This window comes from Alosa pseudoharengus, unplaced genomic scaffold, assembly GCF_046254945.1.
Source record: "Alosa pseudoharengus isolate Yale_2024_CS ecotype anadromous, Long Island Sound unplaced genomic scaffold, YU_APseudo_1.1 YU_APseudo_1.1_scf_22, whole genome shotgun sequence".
Taxonomy (NCBI): domain Eukaryota; kingdom Metazoa; phylum Chordata; class Actinopteri; order Clupeiformes; family Clupeidae; genus Alosa; species Alosa pseudoharengus.
In genome coordinates, this window is record NW_027468680.1 from 8,909,117 (window position 1) to 8,921,881 (window position 12,765).

General features: G+C 41.6%; 1 protein-coding gene across 1 annotated transcript in view; it reads left to right on the top strand.

The window, feature by feature from the left end:
• The window catches only part of LOC143139528 (IgGFc-binding protein-like), a 252,923-nt gene that overhangs the window by 79,193 nt on the left and 160,965 nt on the right, over positions 1 to 12,765 (top strand). The window contains exons 68-89 of the mRNA XM_076300111.1: positions 43 to 191; positions 347 to 475; positions 683 to 821; positions 957 to 1,098; positions 1,189 to 1,388; positions 1,569 to 1,713; positions 2,516 to 2,760; positions 2,984 to 3,132; positions 3,288 to 3,416; positions 3,624 to 3,762; positions 3,898 to 4,039; positions 4,253 to 4,329; positions 4,510 to 4,654; positions 4,902 to 5,104; positions 5,207 to 5,348; positions 5,457 to 5,701; positions 5,925 to 6,073; positions 6,229 to 6,357; positions 6,565 to 6,703; positions 6,841 to 6,982; positions 7,073 to 7,272; positions 7,453 to 7,589. Coding sequence (XP_076156226.1) covers positions 43 to 191; positions 347 to 475; positions 683 to 821; positions 957 to 1,098; positions 1,189 to 1,388; positions 1,569 to 1,713; positions 2,516 to 2,760; positions 2,984 to 3,132; positions 3,288 to 3,416; positions 3,624 to 3,762; positions 3,898 to 4,039; positions 4,253 to 4,329; positions 4,510 to 4,654; positions 4,902 to 5,104; positions 5,207 to 5,348; positions 5,457 to 5,701; positions 5,925 to 6,073; positions 6,229 to 6,357; positions 6,565 to 6,703; positions 6,841 to 6,982; positions 7,073 to 7,272; positions 7,453 to 7,589 — 3,416 coding nt within the window. The remainder of the gene's footprint in view (positions 1 to 42; positions 192 to 346; positions 476 to 682; positions 822 to 956; positions 1,099 to 1,188; positions 1,389 to 1,568; positions 1,714 to 2,515; positions 2,761 to 2,983; positions 3,133 to 3,287; positions 3,417 to 3,623; positions 3,763 to 3,897; positions 4,040 to 4,252; positions 4,330 to 4,509; positions 4,655 to 4,901; positions 5,105 to 5,206; positions 5,349 to 5,456; positions 5,702 to 5,924; positions 6,074 to 6,228; positions 6,358 to 6,564; positions 6,704 to 6,840; positions 6,983 to 7,072; positions 7,273 to 7,452; positions 7,590 to 12,765) is intronic.

Sequence of the window (12,765 nt, forward strand, 5' to 3'; positions counted from 1 at the left end):
TGTGGTTGTCTTTTCACTGTCTTCTCTCTGTGTATCCCCCAGATCAATGGGACCAATGTGAACCTGCCTGTGAACCCAGCTGCAGACGTTTCTGTCTACAAGTCTGGAAAACATTACACCGTGGCCATGAGTTTTGGAGTGACTGTTCGCTACGATGGCAACCACTTCATGGACATCAAAGTGATTGCAGCGTGAGTAAAAATCTAAGTAATAGTTGATGCTCGTACATTGATTTGGTATTTTTCAGGTGGATGCCAATACCATAAAGCTGGTTTTACTGGAAAAATCAGCTGTTTTATCTTGCTCTGATATATAAACTGAAACAAAAAATGGTTTTATTCCATAGGTACAAAGAGAAGCTTTGCGGCCTTTGTGGAGATTATGACGGCAACCCCAAGGATGACTTCCGTACGCCCACGGGCAAACTTGTGACAAAACCGAATGACTTTGGAAATAGCTGGAACTCTGACCCAGAGTAAGAGTTTACAGAGAGCACCATAGCAACTTCCCAAACTTTTAACACATGACATATACATGTAATTATGCATACAGAAGTACTTTAACTTATGCAGATACATGGTAGTTAGACCCACAGTAATATATGAAGAAAGCCATTCACATTGGCCACTTGTTAATATATTTACCATACAAATCTACCAATGATTCTATTTTGTACCCACAGATGCATCAAATCTCCTGAGGTGCCTGTACCTGGTTGTACACCAGACAAACAGGATAAATATGAGAAACCTGCCCTCTGTGGATTCATACTGGAAAGCAATGGACCATTCACTATGTGCCACCCCAAGGTTAATCCCAACGTGAGTAAAAGCACGTCCATTATGAGAAATTGCTTATTTTAAAGTGTCAATGTTGTTGTAGAACTTAAAAACACTTTAGGTGCTTGAATTTAGCTAACAATATGTTTGATATTGGTGTGTTCTGATTTGCCTCAGAGCTTCTTCAAGGACTGCATGTTTGACGTGTGTGAGCTGGATGGACTGCACTCTGCCCTGTGTGAGGCCATAGAGGCCTATGTGAATGAGTGTCAGGATCGTGGAGTCACCATCGGATCATGGAGAAACAGCACCTTCTGCAGTTAGTCTCCATCACCCTCAAATTGTTGGTGGTTCAGTACATTTATTGAGAGCAAATAATAATTATTTTCTTCTTTTTTTCTATCAACAGCCCTGACCTGCCCTCCCAACAGCCACTTTGAGTCCTGTGCTTCACCCTGCCAGCCTAGCTGTGTCACACCTTCCCCAGGCCGATGTAGTGGACCGTGTGCAGAGGGGTGTGTGTGTGACCCAGGATACTTTCTCAGCGCTGGCAAGTGTGTCAGGAAAAACAGCTGTGGATGCCAACACACCAATGGCCAGTACTACCAGGTGAATACACCAATGCAATGACTGGTTTATTTTCTTATTAGTGATTATTTGTGATTATTTGTATTAGTGGTTATTCTGTATTTCCCCAAAAATATATAATTCTCCTCTTCCTAGTTCAGCTGATATAATGCAGTACATTGTCATCTATGTTAAATGATTATTTTTTCTTTTCATTTTCAGCCTGGAGAGGAGTGGTACACCTCCAACTGTGAGCTGAAGTGCAGGTGCAATCCTCCCTCTGTCAGCTGCAGTAAAGGAGAGTGTCCCCGTTCACAGGAGTGTAGCGTCCAGGGAGGACTTCTGGGCTGCTACCCCATTGCTGAGTGTAAGTTGTTTTTATTTGATAAGTGAAGATCTTTCTGTTAGTCTCTGGTGTTTACCCTCAAAGCTAAACAATTGTAAACTGTTTTAATTCATTGCCTAGATTGTCTTAGTGGTCGGTGTATTTGCAGACTTAAAAACATGTTTTCTTAAACAAGTAGCTTAATACTAAACGTACCTCATCATTTCTGCATTTATTTCTTCTTGCATTTTTTTCTCTCTCAACTTCTCCATTCTCTCTTGTTATACAGTGACTTGCCCCCCTAATTCAGACTTTTTGGAGTGTGGTCCGTCATGCGTTCCCACCTGCCAGAAGCCCAAGATTAGCTCCAGTATCTGCACTTTGAACTGTGTCAGCGGCTGTTTCTGTAGACCAGGCTTCGTGCTGTCAGGAAACCGGTGTGTTGCCGTTGATAAGTGTGGCTGTCTGGATGAAAACAACAACTACTATGAGGTATAATCAAGACAGAAATATTACCTTTGTTGTCTTTAAGCTATCTTAGGCTTTTTCTTATTTTTCTGATATTAAATCCAAACAAACTTGTTTGTCCATCAGCCCGGAGAGGTTGTGTTTGGGGATGGCTGCTCCAAGCTGTGTCGCTGTGCTGGAAACTACACTCTCTCCTGCGTGGGCAACACCTGTGCTCCCACTGATGAGTGCCGACAGGTCAATGGAGTCCCTGGATGTTATCCTAAAGGTATTTTTTTTTTAAGAAAATCTGGTTCTGAACGTTATTAAGTTTCTGAGATTTTGTGCGACGTCCTTTAATTTTTGGTATCTAGTAACAAGCTGTTTTCACCCACAGGCACCTCCACCTGTGTTGCCACTGGTGATCCTCACTACACCACCTTTGATAAGCAGAAATACGACTTCATGGGCAACTGCACCTATCTGATGTCCAAACCATGCAACACGACTGGTCTGCCACACTATGAGGTCCACGTGTCCAATGAGAACCGCAACAAGAACCAGAGAGTCAGCTACGCATCAGCGGTGCATGTATACGTCCATGGAATGACCATATACGTCCTTAAAGGAGGAACCGTGCGGGTAAGATATTGGGAGCAAGTAGTACACAGCTATTGAAAGTAGAAGTGCCAATATCCATGCAGAATGTTTTCACTCTTAACTCTTCCTTCAGGATTTTTTGATGAAGTTCTACTCAAATGTCTCATTTGCAGTGGTTCAACATTGTACATAAAGTAATAGTGGTCCATATTTGTATGAAGTGTGTGGTTGTCTTTTCACTGTCTTCTCTCTGTGTATCCCCCAGATCAATGGGACCAATGTGAACCTGCCTGTGAACCCAGCTGCAGACGTTTCTGTCTACAAGTCTGGAAAACATTACACCGTGGCCATGAGTTTTGGAGTGACTGTTCGCTACGATGGCAACCACTTCATGGACATCAAAGTGATTGCAGCGTGAGTAAAAATCTAAGTAATAGTTGATGCTCGTACATTGATTTGGTATTTTTCAGGTGGATGCCAATACCATAAAGCTGGTTTTACTGGAAAAATCAGCTGTTTTATCTTGCTCTGATATATAAACTGAAACAAAAAATGGTTTTATTCCATAGGTACAAAGAGAAGCTTTGCGGCCTTTGTGGAGATTATGACGGCAACCCCAAGGATGACTTCCGTACGCCCACGGGCAAACTTGTGACAAAACCGAATGACTTTGGAAATAGCTGGAACTCTGACCCAGAGTAAGAGTTTACAGAGAGCACCATAGCAACTTCCCAAACTTTTAACACATGACATATACATGTAATTATGCATACAGAAGTACTTTAACTTATGCAGATACATGGTAGTTAGACCCACAGTAATATATGAAGAAAGCCATTCACATTGGCCACTTGTTAATATATTTACCATACAAATCTACCAATGATTCTATTTTGTACCCACAGATGCATCAAATCTCCTGAGGTGCCTGTACCTGGTTGTACACCAGACAAACAGGATAAATATGAGAAACCTGCCCTCTGTGGATTCATACTGGAAAGCAATGGACCATTCACTATGTGCCACCCCAAGGTTAATCCCAACGTGAGTAAAAGCACGTCCATTATGAGAAATTGCTTATTTTAAAGTGTCAATGTTGTTGTAGAACTTAAAAACACTTTAGGTGCTTGAATTTAGCTAACAATATGTTTGATATTGGTGTGTTCTGATTTGCCTCAGAGCTTCTTCAAGGACTGCATGTTTGACGTGTGTGAGCTGGATGGACTGCACTCTGCCCTGTGTGAGGCCATAGAGGCCTATGTGAATGAGTGTCAGGATCGTGGAGTCACCATCGGATCATGGAGAAACAGCACCTTCTGCAGTTAGTCTCCATCACCCTCAAATTGTTGGTGGTTCAGTACATTTATTGAGAGCAAATAATAATTATTTTCTTCTTTTTTTCTATCAACAGCCCTGACCTGCCCTCCCAACAGCCACTTTGAGTCCTGTGCTTCACCCTGCCAGCCTAGCTGTGTCACACCTTCCCCAGGCCGATGTAGTGGACCGTGTGCAGAGGGGTGTGTGTGTGACCCAGGATACTTTCTCAGCGCTGGCAAGTGTGTCAGGAAAAACAGCTGTGGATGCCAACACACCAATGGCCAGTACTACCAGGTGAATACACCAATGCAATGACTGGTTTATTTTCTTATTAGTGATTATTTGTGATTATTTGTATTAGTGGTTATTCTGTATTTCCCCAAAAATATATAATTCTCCTCTTCCTAGTTCAGCTGATATAATGCAGTACATTGTCATCTATGTTAAATGATTATTTTTTCTTTTCATTTTCAGCCTGGAGAGGAGTGGTACACCTCCAACTGTGAGCTGAAGTGCAGGTGCAATCCTCCCTCTGTCAGCTGCAGTAAAGGAGAGTGTCCCCGTTCACAGGAGTGTAGCGTCCAGGGAGGACTTCTGGGCTGCTACCCCATTGCTGAGTGTAAGTTGTTTTTATTTGATAAGTGAAGATCTTTCTGTTAGTCTCTGGTGTTTACCCTCAAAGCTAAACAATTGTAAACTGTTTTAATTCATTGCCTAGATTGTCTTAGTGGTCGGTGTATTTGCAGACTTAAAAACATGTTTTCTTAAACAAGTAGCTTAATACTAAACGTACCTCATCATTTCTGCATTTATTTCTTCTTGCATTTTTTTCTCTCTCAACTTCTCCATTCTCTCTTGTTATACAGTGACTTGCCCCCCTAATTCAGACTTTTTGGAGTGTGGTCCGTCATGCGTTCCCACCTGCCAGAAGCCCAAGATTAGCTCCAGTATCTGCACTTTGAACTGTGTCAGCGGCTGTTTCTGTAGACCAGGCTTCGTGCTGTCAGGAAACCGGTGTGTTGCCGTTGATAAGTGTGGCTGTCTGGATGAAAACAACAACTACTATGAGGTATAATCAAGACAGAAATATTACCTTTGTTGTCTTTAAGCTATCTTAGGCTTTTTCTTATTTTTCTGATATTAAATCCAAACAAACTTGTTTGTCCATCAGCCCGGAGAGGTTGTGTTTGGGGATGGCTGCTCCAAGCTGTGTCGCTGTGCTGGAAACTACACTCTCTCCTGCGTGGGCAACACCTGTGCTCCCACTGATGAGTGCCGACAGGTCAATGGAGTCCCTGGATGTTATCCTAAAGGTATTTTTTTTTTAAGAAAATCTGGTTCTGAACGTTATTAAGTTTCTGAGATTTTGTGCGACGTCCTTTAATTTTTGGTATCTAGTAACAAGCTGTTTTCACCCACAGGCACCTCCACCTGTGTTGCCACTGGTGATCCTCACTACACCACCTTTGATAAGCAGAAATACGACTTCATGGGCAACTGCACCTATCTGATGTCCAAACCATGCAACACGACTGGTCTGCCACACTATGAGGTCCACGTGTCCAATGAGAACCGCAACAAGAACCAGAGAGTCAGCTACGCATCAGCGGTGCATGTATACGTCCATGGAATGACCATATACGTCCTTAAAGGAGGAACCGTGCGGGTAAGATATTGGGAGCAAGTAGTACACAGCTATTGAAAGTAGAAGTGCCAATATCCATGCAGAATGTTTTCACTCTTAACTCTTCCTTCAGGATTTTTTGATGAAGTTCTACTCAAATGTCTCATTTGCAGTGGTTCAACATTGTACATAAAGTAATAGTGGTCCATATTTGTATGAAGTGTGTGGTTGTCTTTTCACTGTCTTCTCTCTGTGTATCCCCCAGATCAATGGGACCAATGTGAACCTGCCTGTGAACCCAGCTGCAGACGTTTCTGTCTACAAGTCTGGAAAACATTACACCGTGGCCATGAGTTTTGGAGTGACTGTTCGCTACGATGGCAACCACTTCATGGACATCAAAGTGATTGCAGCGTGAGTAAAAATCTAAGTAATAGTTGATGCTCGTACATTGATTTGGTATTTTTCAGGTGGATGCCAATACCATAAAGCTGGTTTTACTGGAAAAATCAGCTGTTTTATCTTGCTCTGATATATAAACTGAAACAAAAAATGGTTTTATTCCATAGGTACAAAGAGAAGCTTTGCGGCCTTTGTGGAGATTATGACGGCAACCCCAAGGATGACTTCCGTACGCCCACGGGCAAACTTGTGACAAAACCGAATGACTTTGGAAATAGCTGGAACTCTGACCCAGAGTAAGAGTTTACAGAGAGCACCATAGCAACTTCCCAAACTTTTAACACATGACATATACATGTAATTATGCATACAGAAGTACTTTAACTTATGCAGATACATGGTAGTTAGACCCACAGTAATATATGAAGAAAGCCATTCACATTGGCCACTTGTTAATATATTTACCATACAAATCTACCAATGATTCTATTTTGTACCCACAGATGCATCAAATCTCCTGAGGTGCCTGTACCTGGTTGTACACCAGACAAACAGGATAAATATGAGAAACCTGCCCTCTGTGGATTCATACTGGAAAGCAATGGACCATTCACTATGTGCCACCCCAAGGTTAATCCCAACGTGAGTAAAAGCACGTCCATTATGAGAAATTGCTTATTTTAAAGTGTCAATGTTGTTGTAGAACTTAAAAACACTTTAGGTGCTTGAATTTAGCTAACAATATGTTTGATATTGGTGTGTGTTCTGATTTGCCTCAGAGCTTCTTCAAGGACTGCATGTTTGACGTGTGTGAGCTGGATGGACTGCACTCTGCCCTGTGTGAGGCCATAGAGGCCTATGTGAATGAGTGTCAGGATCGTGGAGTCACCATCGGATCATGGAGAAACAGCACCTTCTGCAGTTAGTCTCCATCACCCTCAAATTGTTGGTGGTTCAGTACATTTATTGAGAGCAAATAATAATTATTTTCTTCTTTTTTTCTATCAACAGCCCTGACCTGCCCTCCCAACAGCCACTTTGAGTCCTGTGCTTCACCCTGCCAGCCTAGCTGTGTCACACCTTCCCCAGGCCGATGTAGTGGACCGTGTGCAGAGGGGTGTGTGTGTGACCCAGGATACTTTCTCAGCGCTGGCAAGTGTGTCAGGAAAAACAGCTGTGGATGCCAACACACCAATGGCCAGTACTACCAGGTGAATACACCAATGCAATGACTGGTTTATTTTCTTATTAGTGATTATTTGTGATTATTTGTATTAGTGGTTATTCTGTATTTCCCCAAAAATATATAATTCTCCTCTTCCTAGTTCAGCTGATATAATGCAGTACAATGTCATCTATGTTAAATGATTATTTTTTCTTTTCATTTTCAGCCTGGAGAGGAGTGGTACACCTCCAACTGTGAGCTGAAGTGCAGGTGCAATCCTCCCTCTGTCAGCTGCAGTAAAGGAGAGTGTCCCCGTTCACAGGAGTGTAGCGTCCAGGGAGGACTTCTGGGCTGCTACCCCATTGCAACAAATAATAATAATAAATATAGCCGCAAGCGGCAATAGCGGGCCCGAGCACCTGCGGGCCGCAACCCGTGACATGTCGGAATCCAACAAAGCACCGACATGGTGCATTTGTGAAATGTACATATTTGATGCGTGTGCTACTTGTTTTTGTATTTTATTTTCTGCCACAAGTACTTGCTGGGCCAGGTGGTGGCGCTATGACAGGCAGGCCCATTGGGTGTCATCATCATAATATATATTAACCTGAGAAATTTCAGACCATTCATTTTAAGCAAAGAACATTTCTGATACACTTGTTGGTTGGCCAGATGGTGGCGCTATGTTAGGCATTGAAATTACCCATGTGAATATCATCACAATAATGATATCAAAAATGTTTGTAAACTTTCAGACCAATCACTTACGGCATTGTCCATTTCTGGCACATTTCCTGCTTGACCAGGTGGTGGCGCTATGCCAGGCAGGCCCATTGGGTGTCTGGATATCATCATAATCATAATATCTATTAACCTGAGAAGTTTCAGACCATTTATTCAAAGCATAGAGCATTTCTGGCACATTTCCTGCTTGGCCAGATGGTGGCGCTATGCTAGGCCTGTGAATTACGCATGTGAATATTCTCACATTAATGATATCCAATATTTTATAAAGTTTCAGATCAATCACTTAAGGCATTTTCCATTTCTGGCTCATTTCCTGCTTGGCCAGGTGGTGGCGCTATGCCAGGCAGGCCCATTGGGTGTCTGGATATCATCATAATCATGATATCTATTAACCTGAGAAGTTTCAGACCATTCATTCAATGCACTGTGATTTATGACACATTTCCTGTTTATGTGGTGAGATATTAAAATCATATCAAATATATTACAACATTCAAAAATCCATTCACAATTTAACATCAGCGACATCTTGGCATAATGTTTGCCAAATTTCAAATGAATCTGACAAATCGTCTAGGAGGAGTATGTTCAAATTGATCATGTGAAATCAGCATAATTGCCATTCTTTCTGTTGCCAGTTGGTGGCGCTATGCCAAACATGCATTATGGGCATGTGAATATTATCATTAACATGGTCTTTAATGACCTGTGAAATTTAAAACATTTCAAGCCATGCATGGTGAATTATGACACATTTATTGTTTATGTGGAAGAGTATTAAAATTAATAATTTCGCCATTTTGTCAAATTACAACATATCAAAAAAAGGCTTCACAATTTAGAATCAGGAACATCTCGGCGTCATGTGTACCAACTTTGACATGAATCGGATCAACCGTCTAGGAGGAGTACGTTAAAATGAATCATGTCCACAACGCACAAAATCTCAATTACCTCACTTCCTGTGGGCGTGGCTAATGGCATGTTAATACAAAAGTTGTTTGTTTTTGGGAGTTACATACACCCACCAAATTTGGTGTGTGTATCTAAAACTATATGCCAACCACAAGTCACTGTGATGTAAGGGGGCGCTATGGAGTTCCTGGGCAACGCCCGGTGCCAAGCTTTTATCCCTGTCTATTCACTGTACCACTTGATGTGTGTGCTAAATTTCATGTGTTTTCGACCATGTTAACCACCTCAAAATATATGCCAACCACGGAATCAGTCACCTAAGGGGGCGCTAGCGAGTCCCTGGGCCACGCCCTGGGTCAAGCTCTTGTACCTAACTGCGATGCGTGACACCTGACGTGTGCCAAATTTCAAGAGATTTCGACCATGTTAACCACCTCAAAAACAGGAAAGCAAAAAAGTGGAATAACAATAATAAATATAGCCGCAAGCGGCAATGGCGGGCCCGAGCACCGGCGGGCCGCAACCCGTGACATGTCGGAATCCAACAAAGCCCCGACGTGGTGCGTGTGTGAAATGTACATATTTGATGCGTGGGCTATTTGCTTTTGTATTTTATTTTCTGCCACATTTACTCGCTTGGCCAGGTGGGGGCGCTATGCCAGGCAGGCCCATTGGGTGTCTGGATATCATCATAATCATAATATCTATTAACCTGAAAAGTTTCAGACCATTTATTCAAAGCATAGAGCATTTCTGGCACATTTCCTGCTTGGCCAGAAGGTGGCGCTATGCTAGGCCTGTGAATTACGCATGTGAATATCATCACAATAATGATATACAATATTTTATAAAGTTTCAGATCAATCACTTAAGGCATTTTCCATTTCTGGCACATTTCCTGCTTGGCCAGGTGGTGGCGCTATGCCAGGCAGGCCCATTTGGTGTCTGGATATCATCATAATCATGATATCTATTAACCTGAGAAGTTTTAGACCATTCATTCAATGCACTGTGATTTATGACACATTTCCTGTTTATGTGGTGAGATATTAAAATCATATCAAATATATTACAACATTCAAAAATACCTTCACAATTTAACATCAGCGACATCTTGGCATAATGTTTGCCAAATTTCTAATGAATCTGACAAACCGTCTAGGAGGAGTATGTTCAAATTGATCATATGACATCAGTATAATTGTCATTCTTTCTGTTGCCAGTTGGTGGCGCTATGCCAAACATGCATTATGGGCATGTGAATATTATCATTAACATGGTCTTCCATGACCTGTGAAATTTAAAACATTTCAAGCCATGTATGGTTAATTATGACACATTTATTGTTTATGTGGAAGGGTATTAAAATTAATAATTTCGCCATTTTGTCAAATTACAACATATCAAAAAAACGCTTCACAATTTATCATCAGGAACATCTCGGCGTCATGTATACCAACTTTGACATGAATCGGATCAACCGTCTAGGAGGAGTACGTTAAAATTGATCATGTCCATAACGCACAAAATCTCAATTACCTCACTTCCTGTGGGCGTGGCTAATGGCATGTTAATACAAAAGTTGTTTGTTTTTGGGAGTTACATACACCCACCAAATTTGGTGTGTGTATCTAAAACTATATGCCAACCACAAGTCACTGTGACGTAAGGGGGCGCTATGGAGTTCCTGGGCAACGCCCGGTGCCAAGCTTTTATCCCTGTCTATTCACTGTACCACTTGATGTGTGTGTTAAATTTCATGCGTTTTCGACTATGTTAACCACCTCAAAATATTTGCCAACCACGAGATCAGTCACCTAAGGAGGCGCTAGCGAGTCCCTGGGCCACGCCCGGGGTCAAGCTCTTGTACCTAACTGCGATGCATGACACCTGACGTGTGTGCCAAATTTCAAGAGGTTTCGACCATGTTAACCACCTCAAAAACAGGAAAGCAAAAAAGTGAAATAACAATAATAATAATAATAATAATCCTTACAAAAACAATAGGGCCTTGCGCCCTTCGGGTGCTCGGGCCCTAATAATAATAATAATAATAATAATAATAATAATAATAATAATCCTTACAAAAACAATAGGGCCTTGCGCCCTTCGGTGCTCGGGCCCTAATAATCCTTTCAAAAACAATAGGGCTTCGCACCACCGTCGGTGCTCGGGCCCTAAATATAGCCGCAAGCGGCAATGGCGGGCCCGAACACCTGCGGGCCACAACCCATGACATTTCAGAATTCAACAAAGCACCGACGTGGTGCATTTGTAAAATGTACATATTTGATGTTTGTGTTATTTGTTTTTGCATGTTATTTTCTGGCATATTTACTTGCTTGGCCAGGTGGGGCAATATGCAAGGCAGGCCCATTGTGTGTCATCATAATCATAATATATATTAACCTGAGAAATTTCAGATTATCCATTTTAAGCAAAGAACATTTTTTATACACTTTTTGGCCAGATGGTGGCGCTATATTAGGCATGTGAATTACACATGTGAATATCATCACAATAATGATATCCAATATTTTGTAAAGTTTCAGATCAACCAATAAAGGCATTACCAATTTCTGGCACATTTTCCTGCTTGGCCAGGTGGTGGCGCTATGCCAGGCAGGCCCATAGGGGTGTCTGGATATCATCATAATTATAATATCTATTAACCTGAGAAGTTTCAGACCATTCATTCAAAGCTTAGAGCATTTCTGGCATATTTCCTGTTTGGCCAGATGGTGGCGCTATGCTAGGCATGTGAATTATATGTGTGAATATCATCACAATAATGATATCCAATATTTTATAAAGTTTCAGATCAATCACTTAAGGCATTGTCCATTTCTGGCACATTTCCTACTTGGCCAGGTGGTGGCGCTATGTCAGGCAGGCCCATTGGGTGTCTGGATATCATCATAATCATAATATCTATTAACCTGAGAAGTTTCAGACCATTCATTCAATGCACTGTGATTATATGACACATTTCCAGTTTATATGGTGAGATATTAAAATCATGACATATTACAACATATCAAAAATCCCTTCGCAATTTAACATCAGCAACATCTTGGCATAATGTTAGCCAAATTTCACATGAATCCGACAAACCGTCTAGGAGGAGTATGTTAAAATTGATCATGTAACATCAATGTAATTGCCATTCTTTCTGTTGCCAGGTGGTGGCGCTATGCCAAATATACATTATGGGCATGTGAATATCATCACTACCATGGTATTCAAAGACCTGTGAAATTTAAAACATTTCAAGCCATGCATGGTGAATTAAGACACATTTATTGTTAACGTGGAAGGGTATTAAAATTCATAGTTTCGCCATTTCGTCAAATTACAACATATCAAAAAAAGCTTCACAATTTAGAATCAGAAGCATATTGGCATCATGTATACCAACTTTCACATGAATCGGATCAATCGTCTAGGAGGAGTACGTTAAAATTGATCATGTCCACAATGCACAAAATCCCAATTACCTCACTTCCTGTGGGCGTGGCTAATGGCATGTTAATACAAAAGTTGATTGTTTTTGGGAGTTACACACACCCACCAAATTTGGTGTGTGTATCTAAAACTATATGCCAACCACAAGTCACAGTGACATAAGGGGGCGCTATGGAGTTCCTGGGCCAAGCCCAGTGCCAAGGCTTTTCCCCTGTGTATTCATGGTACCTCTTGACGTGTGTGCCAAATTTCATGCGTTTTCACCGATGGGAAGAACGTCTTCTGGCATCACAATTCATCACATTTTAGTCCGCACAAAATCCCAAATACCTCACTTCCTGTTGGGCGTGGCTAATGCATTGTACATACGAAGGTTGTTCATCTTGGGGAGATACACACACCTACCGAA